The 22424-nt window shown below is 38.4% G+C and overlaps 1 protein-coding gene across 3 annotated transcripts; it reads right to left on the reverse strand.

The window, feature by feature from the left end:
- Positions 1 to 5993: 5993 nt before the first annotated feature.
- Positions 5994 to 21819, reverse strand: tk2 (thymidine kinase 2). 3 transcript variants are annotated; one of them, XM_042433499.1, is made up of 10 exons: positions 21567 to 21819; positions 15318 to 15355; positions 14743 to 14817; positions 13662 to 13715; positions 12469 to 12558; positions 10781 to 10854; positions 9379 to 9467; positions 7489 to 7568; positions 7229 to 7309; positions 5994 to 6863 (listed from the first exon to the last, which is right to left on the reverse strand). In XM_042433499.1, exons 1-10 carry the CDS (start codon positions 21748 to 21750, stop codon positions 6777 to 6779), a joined length of 852 nt encoding a protein of 283 aa, XP_042289433.1. In that variant the 5' UTR covers positions 21751 to 21819; the 3' UTR covers positions 5994 to 6776. The 3 variants fall into 3 exon arrangements, with proteins under 3 accessions (XP_042289433.1, XP_042289434.1, XP_042289435.1); XM_042433500.1 differs by having other exon boundaries at positions 15318 to 15431; positions 21567 to 21654; XM_042433501.1 differs by lacking the exons at positions 13662 to 13715; positions 14743 to 14817; positions 15318 to 15355 and having other exon boundaries at positions 21567 to 21631.
- Positions 21820 to 22424: the final 605 nt, after the last annotated feature.

Genomic DNA, 22424 nt, shown 5'->3' on the forward strand with positions numbered 1-22424 from the left:
AACTCAAAGGATGGTCCGAAAACATCAGATTTTTTTATTACTTGTTTTTTGTCAATTGCTGAAAGTATGATCATTGATACAGGCTACTTAAATATAATCATATGATTGTGGGGACTGTATGATGATAAGGTTCTTATTAAAAAGACAAAAAGTGGGGTTGCAAAACAATAATTTGCTCTATTGCTCAGGCGCCTGTGCATTTACCAAAGGGCACCTGATATAGATACATATACAATGGTATATACGTTTTCATGAATATTGGACATTGCATGTAGGAGATAACTATCACTTCCTGTGTTCACAATGTGGCACTAGAGAACACCCACTTATTATACATCATGTTGCTGTATACCATGATTAGACCACACCATGTAATTTTCATGTAAATGGGATGACGTTTGTCACGGAAGACAGACTTCCTGTTGTCAGTAGGTGGTGCTATGTCCATGACTCAATATTGACATGTAGATGTGCTCAGGCCTGGACTCTTATCAAGCATGAGAAATTTTGGGCAGATTGGACAATGTAAAGCCGAGTTACAACAATTTCCTCTTTAATGCCCCAAACATATTTTGAGCAGAATTGTCCGCCACGCCACACTGCGCCGCGTCACGCCACGCCACATTCCATGGAAAATAAAAAGCTTGGCCATTTAGCATCACAAAGGTGTTTAGGTGTAACCTTCCAAATTTGAAGTCGCCTGGAGGAGTTCATTAAAATACAACACCTGTCAATGGCTTCACTTTGCGAAAAAAATGCAAAGTAGATTCAAAATGGCTGACTTCCTGTTGGATTTAGGGTATGGCTCCAAGATCCCTTTTCTTTTTTAAAGTCTGGAGATGGTGCATTTGCATATCCACTGTGTGGCGCTAGAGAACACCCGCTAATTATACAACATGTTGCTGTATATCATATGTAGACCACACCATGTGAATTTCATGTAAATCAGATGATGTTTGTCATATATGGCTGACTTCCTGTTGTCAGTAGGTGGTGCTATGACTATGACTCAATATTGACATTTAGATGTGTTCAGGCCTGGACTCTTATCAAGCATGAGAAATTTGGTGCAGGTTGGACAATGTACATTCAAATTACAATAACTTCCTACTTCAGTGTGAAACATTAAAGTTCGCCATATCGCAACGGCTACGACGTTCAATGAAAACTGAAGATTTTTATAACTTTTCATTGTAAAGGTCTTTAAATGACACTGACCAAATTTGAAGTCGGTTGAGTAAAATTTCTAGGAGGAGTTTGTTAAAATACAATGGCTGCAAATTGCAAAAACTGTGCTAAAATTGGAAAGTAAATTTTAAATGGCTGACTTCCTGTTGGACTGGGGGTATGGCTCCAAGAGGGTTTTTTGTGTGTCTGGACATGATTTATTATTTCATTTACATGAAAATGAAAGGAAGGGCTTTGAATTTGAAATTTTGTGGGGGGTGCTCTTGAGCCATTTTGCCACAGCCATCCCCTATATAAAAATAAAAATAATAATCTTTACAAAAAAATAGGTTCCTTGCACAACATAGGAATATAAATTTCAAACCCATCTCATCCCAGCCTGGCAACAGTAACTAATGTATTCTTTAAATGGATATATTTAATTTAGGATCCTAAAGGGCAGTTGTTTACATTTAGGCATTATAGGAAAAGCTAAGTATTTAGTTCAAACTGCACTGATCTCTTTTTGTGTAAAGTTCATTCAAATAAGATTTCTTCTTGCTGGGCCCAGGTACAGGACTTTTCTGAACCTATTTCTTAAAAGATTGTTATTGCATATTTGGTCCAAAACATGTATTCCTCAAATACTTTGCTTTTGATTTACAACTTAACATATTATTTAATACAATAAAACAAATGAAAATGGCATGGCCAAAAACATTGGTACCCTTAACGTAATATTTTGTAGCACAGCCTTTGGAGGCAATAACTGCAGTCCAGCACTTTCTGTAACACTGAATAAGGTTTCTACACTTTCCCTGAGCAAACTGCTCCAGTTCTCTCAGGTTTGATGGGAGCCATCTCCCAACTGCAAGTTTCAGCTCTTTCCACAGATGGGAATGGGATTCAGATCAGGACTCATAGCAGGGCACTTCAGAACGATCCAACGTTTTCTTCTCATCCACCCTTGGGTGTTTTTTGATGTATGTTTGGGGTCATTATCCTGCTGAAAAACCCATGACCTGCAACTAACACAAAGCTTTCTAACACTGGGCTGTATGTGTCACTCCAAAATGCCTTAATAGCATTCTGATTTCATTGTGCCCTGCACAGATTTAAGGCACTCAGTGCCTGAGGCAGCAAAGCAACCCCAAAACATCACCGAGCCTCCTCCATGTTTCACGATAAGCATGGTGTTCTTTTCTTTTAAGGCTTAATTTTTTCTTCTGTAAACGTAGGCTTGGTGAGATTAACCAAAAAGCTCTAATTTTGTTTCATCTGTCTACAGCACATTCTCCCAGGACTGTGGCTTGTCAACATGCATTTTGGCAAAGTCCAGTCTGGCTTTTTTGTGTCTCCCTCTCAGAAGTGGGGTCTTCCTGGGTCTCCAACCACGGAGCCCATTTTCATTCAGACAGTGACGGATGATGTGACTTGAAACTATCATACCTTGAACTTGAAGATCAGCTTGGATCTGTATTTAAGTTTTCCTTGGTTCTTACTCGACCATTCGAGCAATCCTTCTGTTCAATCTCAAGCCAATTTTCCTCTTACAATGATGACTGATTATAAGATTGAAAACACCTGTGATACTAATTAAAACCCAATAGTCTGCTTGAAGTGTCACTACAAATCAATTATTTCTTACAACTTCTAAAGGGTATGAATAATTTTGTCCAGGCTATCTTAGAATGTCTTTGTGGAATAAGCATTAATTCAGTTATTAGGGATGTGCAGAGGGCCCAGTATTTGTATTTGTATCTAGATTTGTTAAGGCAGCAAAATTATTTGTATTTGTATATGAATGAAAGTGGAAAGAGACTTAAAATCCTGTTTTTGTTTTTTATGATGCTTTTAATTTTAGAGAATTAAAGTGTTACAATAAGTATTCATGCATAACTACCTAAGAAAGGATGTCCCCACACTGGGTCTTGAACTGGAGTCTCCCAGATCATAGATGGTTGTACTGTCCACTAAGCTACAACTTAACTCATTGCCTCATTGCAGGCACGTATTTATACACCCAGAATACAGCTGTAGGAGGACAACCACGTGTTTGTTAATTGCATTAACTAATCTTTGATTCATAAGAATAGGAAAGAGACAGACTTGCCTGGATTCCAAAGTTGGTAAGAGCGGACCCTCAGCCTGCAGAACTGACCTTTGTAACCTTCTGAGTGGGGGTTGATCAGTGATGCTCGACAGACTCAGGAACCATTTCTGACCGACAATTTGAATTATAGCTTGAACTAAAAGGATAATATGACCCGAAGGCCACTTGGACCAGAGAAAAACAACTCTCACCTTAGATGGAACACAGACTCTCTTATCTCACCAAAGCCATAAAACTAACCCACATTCCTAATGACAAGAGTTAAATTCCCTTGTGTTAAGAGTTAATGAATGTTTGATAACCATGTATTTGTATTTCAAAATCATCCAAATGTTTAACTTGTGATCTATCAACCTCATAGACAAACATATTTTAGTAGTTAAATTAGATAAGTAGTTGTATTGAAAGGATGAAGTTTCTGAAGTAATAAGAATGTAGTTATATACGAAGGATTTCAGTTGAAAGTTTTTTGTTGTTAAACAATAGCCACATTGAATGCGTTTATATTATGAAGTAAGAATTATGTTGAACTTATATTTAAATATGTTTCTGAAAGTAATCTAATCATATAAGTGTTGCCTAACTATTTCCTTTCACTATAGTATTAAACTTTATTTCACTAGATGGTTTGAGATGTGTAAATAGTTTGAAAAAGTTGAATCCATGAAGGTTGTATGCTTAAACATCATGAAGTGTTAATCAAGGTTAATGCTTGTTATGTTTATTACTTGAACTGAACTGACTTATTATGAAACATATGTAAACCTAACTATTTTCTTGAATAGTTGTACAAATATGATACAGGCTGCAGGACTGTTATTAATCAGAAAATATCATGAATGCTTGAACATTATGAAAAGAATGTGTTTACAGCTTTAATGTGAAATACTAGGCTACAGTGACCTGACGTGTGATTTTTGCGTGTAGAAACTCAGAATTAGACTTCCCCAAAATTCCTTTATTTCAGAAGACGCAGGCTGCAAAGCACCAGCAACACCTAAAGCCCCTAGAACAAATAAATTGAATGTTCATCAATAATTCAGCACAAAAACATTTAGAACACACCCAAACTCCTCCTGTTTTATTCTAACTTATAAACAACAAAGGTCTGCTGCCAAAATTGTATGGAACGCAGATTAGACCAAAACATCTAGTTTGGTGCATTAATACATCAGATTTGTGAGAAATAAAAATATCTCATAAATAATGTTGCTTCTGCTTCTTCTACGCATGGATTCAACGCCACTCTGCCATTGCAACCCATATTGTGGTCAGAGATGGGATTACATCCATAGTGATAAGAACTACCCTAGAGAATGAATTGAAAAAGTTTAGAGAGTTAAACTTTATTCCCGTTCCTCACGCACAGGAACTTTGCATGTATGTTCAAGACAGTGCAGGATGTCTTCAGATTAGGTACCATTCTGGTTCTTGAAGTAAACAGGACATGTTAAGGGGTCGAAGGCCACATGTGGCTTGGGGCTCTTCCCTTCCTGTGTCTTTAGGAGATGTGGCTCTTGTCTAACATACATGTGCATGTATATCTTGTGGCTGTTTGCCATTGGCTGTAATCCATAAATTTGTATAATTTGACCAATTGATGATCATTTCCTTGTCTCTTAAGACTATAAAAAGGTCTGTTTGGCTTTGTATAGTGAGACAGAGGAATGATTCACTTTGTGTGAGTTCAGTCTCATTATTGATCATCATTAACCTTCAGATCAACCAGTGTCTGTGATTTTATTTCTGTTTGTGTCCAAGTGTTTTAGCAGCAATTCCACGACAAGGCATTTAAGGAGCATCAGTAAATTGTAGTGTCTATGGATAGTCTGCATGAGAGGCATTTAGGGGACGGGTGCTGTCCTCTTTAGGTATTGAGAAATTGGCCCATTCTGAACAGGAACGTTTTGAATGGCACTGCACTAGTCTCTCTATAAAGCAAGGAATCTCTGTCTGTATCTATGTTTGTCCTTCAAATACCTCAAGAACCGTTCATCTTATCTACTACACACCTGGCCAGTGCATTGCTGGGGACAAAAGGGAGTGCAGTATCGAATTTGGTACAATTTGGACATGCGATATGTTGAATTTTAATAGATTTGGAATAAACAAGCCAACAGCGAGCCGCTCAGCTCCATGTCTGAGCGCAGCAAGGGCTGTTTGATATAAACACCATCACATCACAGCAGGGTGGGGCTTCTGGGCTCTGACTTGCTAAGCGGGACAAAAGCATGCCTCTGCTCAGTTAAACTGAGAGGAAAGAACGAGCGCACACAGGAGAAAAAACAGAGGTGGAGACAGTAAAACTAGCCAATAGGAACACAAACACGTTTGATTGACAGCAGCATCAACGGATGGAAGGCCATAAACTGCTTCTACAGTTCAATCTCCTCTTAGTCTCACTGGTGAAGTTTCTGTCTAGATTTAAACCATTTAATCTCTTACTACCATATTGTTTTAACTGATACGTTTGTCAATTGATACATATATATACGGTAGCTTCTACAGTGCAACATCAGTTTAATCCCACTGGTGAAGTTTCTGACTGGTTTAAAACCATTTAACTTATTAAATCCTTATTTGTTTTAATTAATGTGTTTGTCAATTGATACATATATATGCAGTTCTCGAGAAATAATAAGCAATCGGCCTGTTCTGAATGAGTCTGTTTTGAACGGGCACTGCACTAGTTAACATAAAAAACATTACTGTGTTTAAGGTTACAGAATTTATTAACATGCCAAAAATGTAAAACAAAGAACAAAAGGTCCTTCATTAAAAGGAATTACAGAGAAACATTTAGTCCCTATCCTGTAGCAGGTGGAGTGATGGTTGTTACTGACCAGTGTTCACTCTACAAATCAAATACTTGTGCACCTGCAGTCCCCTTGTGAACCACTGCTAGCTCCATTGACCACATCCTGTAACTCATTGAGGTTTAAAACCCACACAAATCACGTACTGTAACATCTGGGTAACAAGACTAAACTCAAATGCATTATGTTACAAAGCAAAAAAAAAAGCAAACTAATAAATAACAACTCAACAAGAGATGAAACAGCACACAATGAAGAATGAATTAGTTAACCTTCAGAGTTTGAACTGACAGCCTGAGGAGCACTAGGAACATTCTTTGACACATACTTTTTCCAAGCTCCTTTAAGACTTTTTCAAGTTTTTTAAGATGGTTGGTGGAATGTTTACTTGGTATCTGAGACACTATCTGAGAATACTTTTAATATACATTTTGGGTAAGAAAATGATCTAATTAAAAGCTACTGAAATATCCCTTACCCTTCAGAAACATGTGACTAAACTGTAGTTGGGTATAAAGTTGTCCCATGTAGAGAGATGTTTTTTAATTTAATTGTTGTTTAAAATTAAAATCTGTCTCTTAAAGTTCTACTGTAGTTGGTTGTGAAAAACCATAAATGTGTCAAAGTCAAATGTATAACAATGTGTTATACATTTGACTGTGTAACTGTAGGTTTGGGTATCAGTGGTAGCTAGCTGCTAGGATCTTGTCACGGTTCTCTTCGTACCGGTGCAGCATGCTCTGGAGATCGTGGTCAGCAGGAATCACCTGCACACACAAAAAGACAAAACATTTTTTTTCATTTTAACTATTAGAAAGATATTAGAATTACAAGCCAGGGATGGCTGCAGGAGACAAAGCCATGTGTTAAAAGGGCTACATCTCCCACACAGTTCTTTCTATATTGATGTAAATCTACTCAAATTAAAGCTGACACATGGCACTTTAATGTAGTATCCATTATAATTTTATATCCATTACTTTATTTCATATTGAATGTGCTTAAGCACAGAGCCTGAAGAACAAAACATGTGTAACTGTCCAAATACTTTCTGTCTGGACTGTACTTGCTGTATGTACAGTGTCTACACAAACCAAAGTAAAGACTTGGCTGGATGTGTATGGTCACTCACCAAAACTGGAGCAGGAAGAAAGGAGGAGGTACGTTTGATGAGCCACTCCTCATAGAGCTGGTGGATGGACTCCAGATACTCCTGGTGGGTAGACGGACACATAAACAAACACAAACACAAACACATACACACACACACACACACAGAGGAACAAACCGCAATATTCTCAATTCTATAACCTTAACCATTAATTTCCCCTCAAGATTGTCAATTTGTCTGTTCTGTGAAGTAACACCATATGTTTGAGTTTGTGGCCTCACCAGTGGAATGACCTTCTCCTCCTCTCTGCATCTCTGCTTCAACCTCTCATAGCAGGTCTGAGGAGATGTCTGCAGGTAGACTGGAACCAGAGTAAAAAGTCATAGAACACATTAACAGACTGTTGCAGCTTCTAATGTGATTGTTTAAGTCATGTAGGAGCTGCTCTGCTGCTACACTGGAGGTGTTCAGATACAGTGTTGAGTGTAGGTCACCTACGTGTTGGAAGCGTTTAGAGCCCAATACACAATGACTGTAGTTATGCGTGTAAAACAGAGGAAAATAGACTTTAAGTCTTACACAACTTCCAGTGAGTCAAAGGGAGTTCAACATGCTTTTATGACTGATGGCATGATAACTTTGATAGTGATTATATGTTCTGTGGATGATGACCTGCTTTACGATTTGCAGTGTGAAAAAACTTTTGCAACTTCTGTCAATGAAATGTATTCAAGGACAACTGATTCAGACTAACCAATGTGCAAACCTGTTCATCTGCATATTATTCTGGACTCACTTCTTATACTCTTCTGATTGCTGAAATGTTGGATTGCAGAAGAGAAAAACATGTTTCCTTGAATATGCAGGCATTCTGCTGTCATTAGAATTACACCAACATTATTTTGACTAAGTGAGCAATGAACTATCACGTTACCTTTTTGAATATCTTGCATTCAGAGCTGTCTGTGATCTATTTCTGTTGCAGACATGGAGCCATGTCTCCAACCCTCCATCACATACAGTATGCAGTAGCATAAACCAACTTATCTAAGACTCTGCCTATATGATTCCTGCACAAAAGGTTTTGTACTTTACCCAAGAAAAACTGCTATTAAGTCTATCAAAAGAACATTTCTTATATTTTTCTTAATGAAGGCATAAAATACAGACTTTGTGTAAAACCAAATGGTAAATGGTCTGTAATTGTATAGTGCCTTTCTAGTCCTCTGACCACTTAAAGCGCTTTTACACTACAAGCCACATTCACCCATTCACACACACATTCATACACTGAATGGGTACAGGGGCTACCATGTAAGGTCCCAACCTGCCCATTAGAGAAAACTAACCATTCACACACATTCACACATTGACGGCACAGCCATCAGGAGCAATTTGGGGTTCAGTATCTTGCCCAAGGACACATTGGCATGTGGACTGGAGGAGCCGGGAATCAACCCGCCAATCTTCTGATTAGTGGACGACCCACTCTACCTCCTGAGCCACAGCTGCCCCAAACCAGTATTTGTTTTCTCTGTGTTACTGTGAAAAGTGTGTTTTTAAAGCTGTAGACCGTGATGTTTCACATATTAAAACAGAGAAAAGAGATTGTAGTCTGATGTTGCACTTTCACTACTGTTGATGGACTGACAAGGTCACATGAACATGAATATATTATTTAACATCGTCAACTTTTTTACCAGACAGGTGTAATGTTTCATCACATTCCCCAATAAAGATAGATATGAATCATTATTAATGATTTATTAAAATGTCACAGTCACAAGTTATTTCTGACTGGTGACTGAACCTGTCAGGTGGCAGATGCCAGAGAGTGCCGTATTGCCGTTAAAAGCCACTTTCACTGAGATTGTGACTGGCAATGAATGATAACCCTTATCCCTGCAGTATTTTGGTTTAGTTTTTGTAATTAAATCCCCTAGATATAATAAATCCCCCTACGTACCAATAAATCATTTTATCTGTACTACTTGACAAAAACAACTAGAGATTTCAGCTTCCAGTCAGTCTACTGAATATCATTTAATTGTATTCACAATGATTTCATGAATGTCTGTCAGAGATGCTACAAAAACACTTCAACTGCTGTATTTCTAATAATTATCACAATCATACATGTGTGCTTGTGTTTCTGCTATGTGTATTCTCACCAATCAGATCAACAGGAATGGATATGTTGGTTGTGATCCAGTCAAACCACTCAGTGAGAACAGCATAGTCCACCTCTGGCATCTTTCCACTGGAAACCAACAAACAGGGTAGTCAGTATGCTGCTGGGGAGGCAATGTGACACATTTTCTACACTGTGAAAGATTCCTGTAATATTTCTGGCTGTATGAGGTAATTTTGGGCAATGCTGCAAATCAATGAGCATCATGGTAATACTGGATTATGTTTACGTTTACATGCACACTAATATTCCACTATTATTCTGAATATGACAATATTCTGAATTTGATACGGGTCATGTAAACAGCATATTCTGTTTGGATATTATGAATAAGGCCTTATTCCGGTTATAGCTTTTTCTGATAAAGACGTGGGATATGCTGGTATTATTCTGGTTTTAGGAGCATTCTTTGGACATGAACACAGTGCATTCGGAACAAGCGTTTTAACTGGGGTTTTTACCGCAGTTTGTGACACACGGCCCTCTTGCCTGTTTACCCCTACACACAAAATGACATATACTGGAGTAGGACGGAATGAGAGGAGAGTGGAGAGCTATTGAGGGCAGACTGTAAAAACACAGTGCGCCTTCTCAACGACAGGGATGGAGGGGTTTGGTTATTATCCTGATTGACAGTGACGACTCGGTGTGATGCACTAAAAACACTCAGCAGTGTAGTAAACATCATGGGACAACTTAGGTAGGCCTACTGGATGTGTCTGCAATTATAAATGCCTAATATCAGTCATATCAATATCACTTATAAATATCAGGCAACAGCTCACTAATGTTTTTCCTCTCATTGGTTTAACTCACTGCCTGTGGAAATCTTGTGATTCCTGTTACAACTGGAGCAGAGGGAACCCCTGAAAATCCTTTCCACGTAAATGGGCATATTAGTGGAATATTCATTTTCATTAGTAAACAGCTTACTAGGAATATTGCCCTTTTCAGAATAAGGGTAAAAAGCAGAATTTTTTGTGCATGTAAGCCTAGTCATTGTTGCATCAATGTAATGAAGTACCATAATCAGTCAGGTATTTAATTCACAACATAATCCAAGTAAACTGACAGTCAGTCTGTGTACTATATATAAATAGTTTATCTACTGAGAGAATGTAATGTACTGTGATATATATTGATATTGTGATAAGATGACAAACCATGAGAAAGGATTTTATACATATTGCCCAGCCTCTGTGTGTTGTTTGCTTGTTGTAGACAGTCTCATCCTTACAGAGAACATCCCAGCTCCAAGAGCTCGAACTATTGTGCAACAATATCAAACTAGCTGAAGCTGTACGTTAAATGTATTTATTTATGTATTTTCTTGGTCTGATAAAAGACACTTAAGTCTCTCAAAACCACTTAGACAACAATACCTTCTGAAGAGATTCTCCACAAAGATGTACTTGGCACTGAAGATGGACCTTTCCATCATCCTGACAGGAGCTGACTGGAACCAACAAGAAACGTTTAGTACATACAGCAAACTTCTTGATGAGGTCATATGCTTGCATCAACAGTCCTGAACTACCAACGGGTTTGTCAGCACTGCAGGTGGACCTTGTGTTTATTAAAAGGGGACATAGTGTGCTTTTTGTGATTTTCTGTTATTTATGTACTGTTATATATACCATACAAGGTCCCAACCTGCCCATCAGAGGAAATCTAACACATTCATACACCGATGGCACAGCCATCAGGGGCAATTTGGGGTTCAGTATCTTGCCCAAGGACACTTTGACATGCGGACTGGAGTAGCCGGGAATCCAACCGCTGATCTTCCCATTGGTGGACAACCCGCTCTACCTCCTGAGCCACAACCAATGTCAGATAACAAATGTAGAAATGCTCCCTGAAAGTCAAAAGTCAGGGTTTCAACCTGCTCTGAATGCTTCATTTGCAACAGTTTTTTCTACCTTGTCGATGAGCTGATGTTGGCTCTTTGTGCATGCCCATGAACGGCCGCCTGTTCTATTTTTAAGCTTTTTGTTGTTAAGGCTATTGCTGAGGTTCTTCCAGGGCTTGTTTAAATTGTCCAATCTAATATTTTGGGCCGAACTGGATGGATTTGAAAAGTTGACATTTTGAGTTAAGAATGAGAAAAGGTAGTCAAATCCTACTACTACTGTTTGTTTCACGGTTTGTTGATGGAGCCTCCAAAGCCGCCTGAAAGTTGGCCGGGATGCAGCTTCAGGAAGCTAACCAATTAGAACAGAGTAGATCAGATAAGAACAGCTTTTTATTTCTCTGACGTTTTCTCATCACAAATGATGAACAACAGCATTAAAACACGAGTCTTGCAGGTAAAACATGCAACTCATGTAGCTGTTATATTTAGTTTGGGGCAGCTGCTCTGCAGGTGTGCTTGATTTGACTGTAACTGTGGTAACTGGGTGGAGATAAGCCTCCTGAATTTGCACTCAGGAAAGTCCCCAGGTCCAGGAAAGGTGCATGCAAATAACCATCATCCTGACAAAAGAGTGAAAAGCGAGAGACTGAAACAGATGAAAGAGCAGGGAGAGTTAACAGATGGGTAATTAGAATAGTTCAATTAAATTAAAAGAAGTTCTATTTCAAATCAAACATCCCAAGATGTAAGTGGAAAGTATTGTTCTTGCAGCTGCATTTATACCTTTTTTTTTACTCAAACGTAACTTAACCATGTCATGCGATATGCTACTTCAGTATACATTACCAGCTAATATTACTGGGTTAGAAAACATAAGATGCAGATGAACATTTAATATGAACATTTAATATCCAGGAATTCATATCATAGACACTACCACTGACTATCCCTGTAACAAACTGGCCATAATTCTGCACACTGACCATACATGGTCCAGCCATATACTAGGTTTTGGCCTAGTCTTGCTAGACAGAGGCTTAACCAAGGGGCTAGGTAAAGGTTCAATATGAGTTAAATCATTTTGAACTGTAAATCATGCAAAGATATTCCAGTAGAGCCCTAGACTAAAAATATAGACCTGGAAATGTACATAATATGTCCCCTTTAATGAGAATACAATAAAATGGGTGTGTTTCTAGCCAGCAGTACACTTACTATGGCTGACACATGTCTATCCAGCATGGTGAGTTGAACATAGGTCTGCAGTGTGATGCCCCAGCGCTCAGGATCCTGGTACATAAGAGCCTACAGCAGACATACTGGGAATCAATTAAACAACAACTAAACTAAAACAACTGGACACTCTTCCATGAGGTTTGATCTAGATAGTCATAGTCCCCAGAGGATGAATCCTGATATTTTGGCGACCTTTCTGAACCACCATTAGGCCAAAACTTCCACTTTCTAGGCAGATTGCCCTAAAATTTAACGGTTGGTTCATAAAAATTATGAAAACAAATTTTCTCTATTCTTGCCTGCAGGTAGTATTGCAGTGTATTGCAGGCCTGCGTTGATCCCCTGCTGGGCCTAAGCATCAGGGAATATTTTTTAAAATGTATTTTAAGATGTTTTCTAAACTGTAGCATAGCTCTTTTAAGGAACTAATACCTCAGCACATAGTAGAGCTGTAGTCTCCAGGTCGACTGGTCGTTTAGTTGGTTGATATGCTCTCGTCCGACTAAATTCTCATTGGTCGAATAATCTATGTCTTATTTTCATAAGAAAAGTGCTACATCAATAGCTTTCCAGGATTAATCCATTATTTCCTGCACCTGGGACAGACTAACAAATTACCTGTGAAAACAGGGGTATATTCAAAACACCCCCGTTGTTTTCACAACTTTGAACTTGCCCAACCTAACGGAGACTGCTAGGTCTAACTGTACTCAACGTTTACTGTACGTACTGAATGTTTACTGAATCGGCATTTCTCCTGTAATAATATCAACGAACCCCTGCCAGGCCAAAAGATATTTTTTTAATGCCAAAAATAATGATGAATATCGGTAGCTAAAGTGATCCAGTCACAGTTCAGAGGGATACCGGTTGCTCCTGTGTCCTGTAGACTTAGCAGTGAGCTCTGTGCTAACTCAGCTTCATGGTTCCTGTTGCTTGTGGCATCAGCTGGCAGACTTTGTGTCATGGTCCTTCTCAGGGTTTTGCACAAAAAGTGCAGTGTTTTGTGTCATTAAAACCTTGCTTTTAAGAGTACTATTTTATTTAATTCTCTCCAAATTTATCCTGCAAACAATTTTAGCTCATGACTTGTGGCTTGAAAACACTGATTAAACAAGTGTGATGTCAGGTCAGTACAATGATACAATGAACAACATTGTCTTGAACAGCACCAGAGGGTTGTGTCCACGAACATTCCTCCATTTAGAGACTGGTTCTGTAAGGACCTGGAACAAACAAGGGAGGAGAGAGGAATAATACATGAATGGACATGTCTGATGTCCATTTTCATCTCAGAAGCCATAATATAATACAATGTAATGTATAATATGATGTAATAAAAGCTGGATTTCCCAAATCATGACTCAGCAGTAACACTACTGACAACTTCCTGTACTTAAACACTGGATTTAATAATTAAAATTTCATTGCTTTTCATGTTTTTTTCATTGAAGTTGACTGCAACTCATCTGTTGCTCAGCCCATTTTTAGAGGAAGTATGTCTGTTCAAAGTGCATTTTTGTCAGTATAATACCACAGTTAACATAGCAAATCAATCCCCTCCTTTACCTTACACCTTGGTGTACATTCTAGGGCTGCAACTAACGATTATTTTCATTACTGATTCATCTGTTGATTATTTACTCGATGAATTGATTAGTCATTTGGTCTTTAAAATGTCAGAAAATGGTGAAAAATGTCTACCACTGTTTCCCAAAGCCCATGGTCACATCCTCAAATGTCTCCTTTTGTCCCAACAGACAGTCCATAACCCAAAGATATTCAGTTTACTAACATGAAAGAAAGGTAAAATCGGAAATTTGACATTTTGTTTTAATGAATCAATTACTAAAATTGTTAGCAAATAAAATTATCTGTCAATTGACTAATCGAATAATCAACCAATTGTTGCAGCTCTAGTACATTCCCTTCACCCAGTGAAAGCTTCGCCAACTACAAAAATGTGAAAATGGATTTAAAAAAATTACAACAAAAAACGCTTAAGAAACCTCACTACATCATGATTTCATGAGGAAGATGAATAAATAAAATGGACTAGAATCAGAGTTACAGGGACCTGTAACCCAGGATGAATGCAATTATTGAGAGGGTGTTGAACCTGAATAAAATCATCCATTTTTTATTATAAAAGCCCAACCTTCACCTTCATATCAAATGGCAACTATTTTACAACTTGGGCCAAATTGTGCACCAGCTGGAGTGGTACTTCCTGGTGGAAGTACTTTACTATACCTCTATATTGCTCGTTTTGCTGAAATACTCCAAACATGTCGTCTTCCCACTGGCAATGTTCCCCTCAATACAGACCTGAAAACAGTGAGAGAGAGAAACAGATGTTAATAAGCCTGTTCACAGAAATTATGAAGAAAATGGAAAGATGTTGTTAATATGGTATGAGCTGATATTTGAGTATATAAAGCACAAAGATTGATTTATTTATGTATTTATAGGGACCATGTACAGTGATGAACATAAATGTTACCATTTGATGTACAGAGTTAGCTTATAGCTAATTTTCATCTGCAGTCTCTTAGGCAGGTCACAATTAAAACATATAACAGCACAATAACACTGCAAAGCAAAAAACACATAGGACACATATACAAATTACAAAGCTACACACAATAACACATCACATACACTCACAATGTCAACTAGAAATGAATAATGTATGCTTTTAATCAGTGTCAATTAGGTCATAAGGGAAATCCAACACTGTGAGTGTAGATCATTTTCAGGTGTACTTTACTGTCACCAACTGAAGCACAAAGAATGCTCAGATTACAGATGACATTTTGGAGACTTACCACTGCTTTCTTATCCTCTCCATTCCGTACCAGCTTCCCTTGGAAGGAAGACAACATTATGAGAAAAGACTTCACTTCCCAACTCCGAGTGCTGGCCTCTCTCAGGTCAGCAGGCTACATCGCAGTCAGAGGGACAGAGAGATGTTCATTTGTACAACAGGCACAGTATAGTGTGTACGTATGTTTGTTCTGGCTCTTTACAGAGCAAAAACAACGATAGTTACACTTACAGACTGCACTGAGGGCTACAAATATCGGTCAAAGGAGAGGAAGTATGGGTGTGGAGGACAAGTCAGGGCACATCGCAACTACTGTACACTTCCGCTTGTTAGGATTGGTAGGATGTAGGCTGTAACTTACTGGCATATTACCTGATTTGAATACTTTGTTTGGGAGAGGCCAAACAACTAATGAATTTAGAAAACAACTGAACAGAAACTAAAACTACTTTATGTAAATACTAAGTGAAGATTTAAAGAAAGAAAGTGACTAAATTGCATAAAACATTTAGACTGGACTGATTATAGGCCAGTAGCAAAACCCTGAGAAGGACCATGACACAAAGTCTGCCAGCTGACCCCACAAGCAACAGGAACCATGAAGCTGAGTTAGCACAGAGCTCGCCGCTAAGTCTACAGGACACAGGAGCAACCGCTATCCCTCCGAACTGTGACTGGATCACTGACTGCCCAGCAAAGCCTGCGTTTCAGCAGTTCTTCCCAGCCTGGCTCACCCACCACTGACAGCATCGCTGACTCAACAAAGAAGCAACCAAAGCACCTCTCTCCCTCCAAAGACTGGTTACATTAAACTGGGCATAGCATAGCACAGCTAACTGTACATGTATCTGAGTTGTTTTAATGCTATTCACACAGCTTTGCTGTTCTAAGGTCTGCTCTTTGTCAGCAGCATGTTAGCATACTTCACACACACACACACACACACGCACCCATAGCACTAGAGGGTTAGGGTGTGGGTAACCTACCTACTGAACACTTTTGAATATACATGCTATCTATTTAATGTTGTACAGAAGTGATTATTGCCAACCTTGGCTCTGCAAAGAACTCAAAAAACCTTCAACCTTTACTAGCAATTGATATGATCATTTTGGTTATAGTTATTAAATTAAATATTAATTGACAGCTGAATATATTTTATGAGACTGAATTGGCTAACATTTCCCTGTCTATCTAATATAATGATTAATTATTTCTTCTTCTTTATATCTAAATGCCCTACATAAAATGGTACCGCCACGATGGCAATGACCTACATAGGAATGTCACTGTCAGATACTGTTCCCCCTGTGTTTCATAAGAAAGGAGGTTCACACATCCATTAAACTGATACAGGTGACTTGTTTTACCCAGAACAGGTAGATTCTCTGAGTTTCAGCCTATGATTCATTTGTAAAATAATAACTTACCAATTATAACAACAAATTTAATAACATGAAAAAGAAGTAAAATCATGCAAACTTAGGTCAGGTCACTTCTCTGAGTTTTAGCCTTCTATTACTTAACATGTCTATTATAGCAGGAGGAACTTGGGTGAATATAGAAAGCAAAAAATTAAAACCTCACAAATTATTTATGTCCTTTTTTTTTTTTTACAAAACACAATATTAAAGTAACACATTTTCTGATATATAGCACAAGTTGCAAGTTATTTGCAAACAAGAACCCTATTGATGAAGGACAAACAAGACATGGTTAAACAATAATTGACAACGTAACATTGCAAAAATCAGACACATCCTGTCTCAAAAAGATGCAGCACTACTCCATGCATTTGTTACTTCTAGGCTGGACTACTGCAATTCCTCATTATCCCTTATTATTAAATTATTCCTTATTAAAAACTCGCCAGCTGGTCTGGAATGAAGCTGCACGTGTACTGACAAAAACTAGAAAAAGAGACCGTATTTCTCTCATTTTAGCTTCTCTGCACTGGCTCCCTGTAAAATCCAGGATAGAATTTAAAATCCTTCTCCTCACCTACAAAGCCCTTAATGGTCAGGCAGCATCATATCTTAAAGAGCTCATAGTACCCTATCACCCCACTAGAACACTGTGCTCCCAGTATGCAGGCTTACTGGTGGTCCCTACAGTCTTTAAAAGTAGAATGGGAGGCAGAGCCTTCAGCTATCAGGCTCCTCTCCTGTGGAACCATCTTCCAGATTCAGTCCGGGGTGTAGACACCCTCTCTATGTTTAAGAGTAGACTTAAAAAACTTTCCTTTTTGATAAAGCTTATAGTTAGGGCTGGCCAGGCTCGCCTTAGATCAGCCCTTAGTTATGCTGCTATAGACCTAGACTACCTGATAATCATCAAAATATGCTTAAAACTCTTAAAATGGCACTAAAACATAATGGAATCACTTTACCTTACATTTTGTTAAGAAACAAATATTTTTATGGCATTAAAGTGCACACATCTTTTTTTTAGTGAAAAACAAATAATCAAACAATGACTGGAAAGATGCCAGCTTCCCCTTGTGGTAATTCAAAGTAATTCAGGAAATCAATATAGGACTGTATGTTAGCGAGTTAGACAGCTTTTTTCAAGTCACTTGTGAGGATATTCATGATCATCCCTATTCACAATTATCCCGATAATGAAAATTCACCACAATCAACCTATCGTGAGTGTTTTTTTTTTTTTTTTTTTTTTTTTTAAATCGTGATACGTAATAAAATCTTTTATCGTCCCATCCCTAAATATGACCAATGCGATGAGGCGTTGTGCCATCAAAACACTACAAACATTTTGCTACCTTAGTTTCAACGTATAACTAGACGAGTGTTATGTCTCAACTGGTTTTCAAGCTAACTGAAACCTAACAGCAGCAGTTGTGGTTTGCCTATGTCAGTCACACATTCACAAACATATTACTGGCGATTTCAAGTCACATCTTATATCTACTGCTGCGAATATGATTGTATAAGTGAGCACTACATCACAGCCACCAACAAAAAAAATATAATCTGTTCAAGATTGTATCAAGCTGGATTTGATCTCACTAGAGCAAAAGTCAATGGCTGCATCCCAAGTCTCTTAAATTGCATCCACATTTCCATCACTTGTGTCTTTTCCTCGCGTCTTAGTCCCTCCCACCTTGGATTCATGGAGAGACGCAAGGAAACCAAGCGAGGAGAGAGGAAACGAGGAAATTTGTTTTTAGAGACATGAGACGTCCTCTCCTCTGAAGCGTCACGTGAGGTGACGTCTGTTTCTAATGATGGCACCAGCTGATCACAGCTGGATCAGCTGTCAGTCGGCTTTAACAGCTGTAGAAACTTCTGATGGAGTTTGTGTCTGCACACATGAACACTGTGTTAATACTAATAAAAGGTGCACAGTTATCACTGCTAGAGCAGCTGTTTCCTTTCTGCAGCCTGTTACCTGTTAAACAAACACCTAAATAAAAACAAACATAAATAAAAACTTGCGTTCAGTATTTACACTGTGTCCTGCTCAGAGGCACAGGAACCATTTCCGCTCGCAGAATGCATTTATACTATTTATTGATGATTTGCATCTATATTTTTTGATATTCTGATTGTAAAATTCATTATTCAATAACCCAGAATATGATCATGATGTCTTTTGAACACTGAAAAATATGTATTTGGCTAAATGTTTCAGGAAAAATGGAAATTATGAAACTCATAACAAATCCAACGCCCAGGAATTTAAAGCCTCACATGTGACTGAGTGGAAATGACGATAAATGATGTAAAATATAAATGTGTTTAACTGTTATTAGGGATAAAATTAAAGCCAGGAAGAGTCAGTTTAATGTGGGAAATAACAGATCATGAAAAGAAAAATCTTTCTAATAAATGAAGGAATTTGATGGCTCTTTTGTTGATCAGACTGACAATTAACAGATTTTTTAACTAGATGATGAATAAGAAAACAAATACAATTTACAATTTCATGTAGCAGACGCTTTTATCCAAATTGACGTACAAATAAAACATAAAACTTGGGGGTGATACACTTGAGTATAATCTGTAATCTGTCTCCACGTCGGTATAAAACTGCAGTGATGTTGTGATGTATCAGATCAGTCCGATCAGCTGCAGCGTCCAATCAATAACTGATATCCATTAAGGGGGCGTGTTAGCTGGTAAAAGACTTCCATGAAGGTTGCTCTCGCGTTTCCTCGCTCCTCGGAGGAGAAGTAAAAGACTTGGGACGCCTGTGAAAATGGCGCACCGGGAACAACTTCCGGTTCAGGCGAGGAGCGAGGAGACATAAAATAAGAGAGTTGAGATGTACCCTATGTATCACTTACCACTTGTTTAGCACTATCACCCTGGGCTTGTCTCAGAAAATACAAAAACATATTTATCAAGGTTTTTTTTCCTGGAGGCTACAAACATATTGACCACTACGACACTGCACATTAGGACAAAGAATACTTATCCTACAGTACAGTGACGATCTACAATACTGTCAAAATACACTAAATAATATAATAAAAAATAAACACTGACCCACAGGAATAGTAGAATACAAGTGGTAATGTTCTACCCACAACACAGTACTGAAGGCATGGACTTAATGATTTACAGTCATTCTCCTTCCTTTTGTGTATATTTGTATAGTTCAAAACAGATGGGCACCCACTCAGACCTCTTTCTCATTAAGTGCTTGTGAATAATTAAGAGCTTTACTCCACATTAACCAAGCATGGTGTGTTATTTACCAAATGATTCTATCCAAAGCGACTTCCAAAAATGCAATCATAATGAATCAGTCCTTAAACAATTATTGCAAGAAAGGCATTAGAAAAAAATAAAGTTTATTTGTATAGGCCTTAATCACCTTACAGATAGTTTGACAGAGCCCACAATGTGTAAACAATCAATATAAAATGAATAAAATACAACACAACAGCAACCCCTAGCCTTATCCTCTACAGGGACAAGGAAAAACTCCCTAAAACCTAAAACTAGGGAAAAACTGGAAGAAATCTTAGGAAGGCACCACAAGACAAGGATCAAGCCATCTTGGATGGAAGGTTTTCAGTAACATAGTATTGACGAGCACCTAATGACAAAGAGGACTGAGTGGGTGCCCATCTGTATTTTAATATACAATACACACGAAAGGAAGGAGAATGACTGTAAATCATTAAGTCCATGCCTTCAGTACTGTGTTACGGGTAGAACATTAATTATTCTACTCATACTGTGGCTCAGTGTTTGTTTTTTATTAATATATTATTTGGTGTATTTTGACAGTATTGTCTGAGTTCGATCGCCACTGTTAAAAAGTATTTCTTTGTCATAATGTGTAGTGTCGTAGGGGGCTGCGATGTAGTGGTCAATATGTTCGTAGACTCGATTAAAGAACCTTGATGAATATGTTAGGATATTTTCTAAGACAAGCCCAAAGTAACCAGCTGTTTTAAGTAAACCCAAGACAAAGTGTTACGTGGATGGTGACGTAATTTACCTATACCTAATGGAAAGGCACGAAACCGAACCCTCGAGTGGCTCGTAGTGTTGGGAAGATGGATGGTGATATACAGTCTTTTGAGCTAGTGAGATCGAATCCAGTTCGACGCGATCTTGCAAAGATTATATTTTATTTTTTTTCATCGGTGGCTGTGATGTAGTGCTCACTTATACAATCACATTCGCCGCAGAAGATATGAGATGCCACTTGAAAATTGCCAGTCATATATTTGTGAATGTGTGACGAATCCGCTGACAGAGGCAGATCACAGCTGCTGCTAAGTATAGAGACCAGTTCGCTTGAAAACCAGTTGGGACATAAAACCAGCGGGCTGTCATCTGTGTTCTGATACATGGAGATCTTGGGAAACGGGTTGAAAAGATTTCTTATGATTTATTTCTTATGATAGTTAGAAGAGAAGAATATGTGGGTATTCTGGAAATACCTTCAGAATAGCTGTAAGTGTCTTAAACGACCCTCTGGGGTTTTCAAACATTGCTGGTTAATTGGTTTTTAGGGAAACCGATGGTTACCTCTGTGAGCCGAATGTATGCTTATAAATGAGAGGCACCAACTGGGGCCAGACCTCACCTCCCAAGATAAAGCAGCCTGAATGACAACAGGGACTGAGTGCGACAGAGAACATAAAATATAAAAACTCTCCCAAATGAAAACAGAAAGAGACCTGCTGCTAATGAACACCTCGCTGTATTGAGCGCGGTATACTCGTGTGTATATTGTATCCCAGCTACCGAACTGAAGTCCAAACACTGACCTGCAGTCGCGTGCGGCGTGCCGCTGCGTTCTCTGCTCTGGATTAGCCTGACGCTTCCAGCAGGCAACTGTATCCTACTGTTACATACAGCAGTGCTAAATGATGATGAGGCCACAGCAGAGTGAACAGATACGAGTCTAACACCCCTGAACAACAACGTTACACAACAACCAGTTATCGACATCTCGTAAAAGGAACCCTTGACTAGACCTTTCGCAATTTGTAGGAAGCCGGAAGAAGAGATTTCTTCTTCGTGTGAGACGTATCTATAAGCAACATTACAGGTGCACACCGCCACCTGCCGCATCTTTTCTAATCCCGTCTCCACAAAATATCACATTATCCCTTTAGCGTTTCCTTGTAGCATTTCCTTGATTCATGCAAAAGAACATATGTACATATTTTACTATATTACACCCTTGGCAACGATTTGAAGGTGTCTTTCCAAGAGAAGGTAAAGCTGAATTAATAACAGCATGTAAGCCTATATGACCTAGTCTCTCATCCTCCCTCTTGGCTTTACTGTATTCTGTAATCATTATGTTATATTCTGTGTTCCTTTGTCTGTATCCCATTCCCTTATGCCAGATGTTAATCAGGTTAATCCCCCCCCCGCCAATTTTCCTGTGTGGGATCAGTTGATCTTATCTGAACATATTGTTAGGAATGGTTGAATTGCTCTAAAAATAAGTCACTTTTGTAAATTAAATTTATGGTATGTGTGTATTAATATTGGAGAATATAACAACCATGTGTTCTCCAGAAGATTCAGTATCTAAAACTAACAGAGAAGGTTCCAGATAATTTACTGGATTACTGAAACTGAAAAAACGGACACAACAAGTCATATTTGAACTG

The sequence above is a fragment of the Thunnus maccoyii genome, chromosome 14 (genome assembly GCF_910596095.1).
Source record: "Thunnus maccoyii chromosome 14, fThuMac1.1, whole genome shotgun sequence".
NCBI lineage: Eukaryota > Metazoa > Chordata > Actinopteri > Scombriformes > Scombridae > Thunnus > Thunnus maccoyii.

Excerpts from the sequence above, each read along its gene's own strand:
- tk2 (XM_042433499.1), bottom strand. The coding sequence starts at position 21,750 with ATGTCGATAACTGGTTGTTGTGTAACGTTGTTGTTCAGGGGTGTTAGA. Across the intron at positions 14,818-15,317 it reads GAGAGGATAAGAAAGCAGTG|GTCTGTATTGAGGGGAACAT; the intron begins GTAAGTCTCCAA and ends CACTGTTTTCAG. Across the intron at positions 7,310-7,488 it reads AGGAGAAGGTCATTCCACTG|GAGTATCTGGAGTCCATCCA; the intron begins GTGAGGCCACAA and ends TCTACCCACCAG.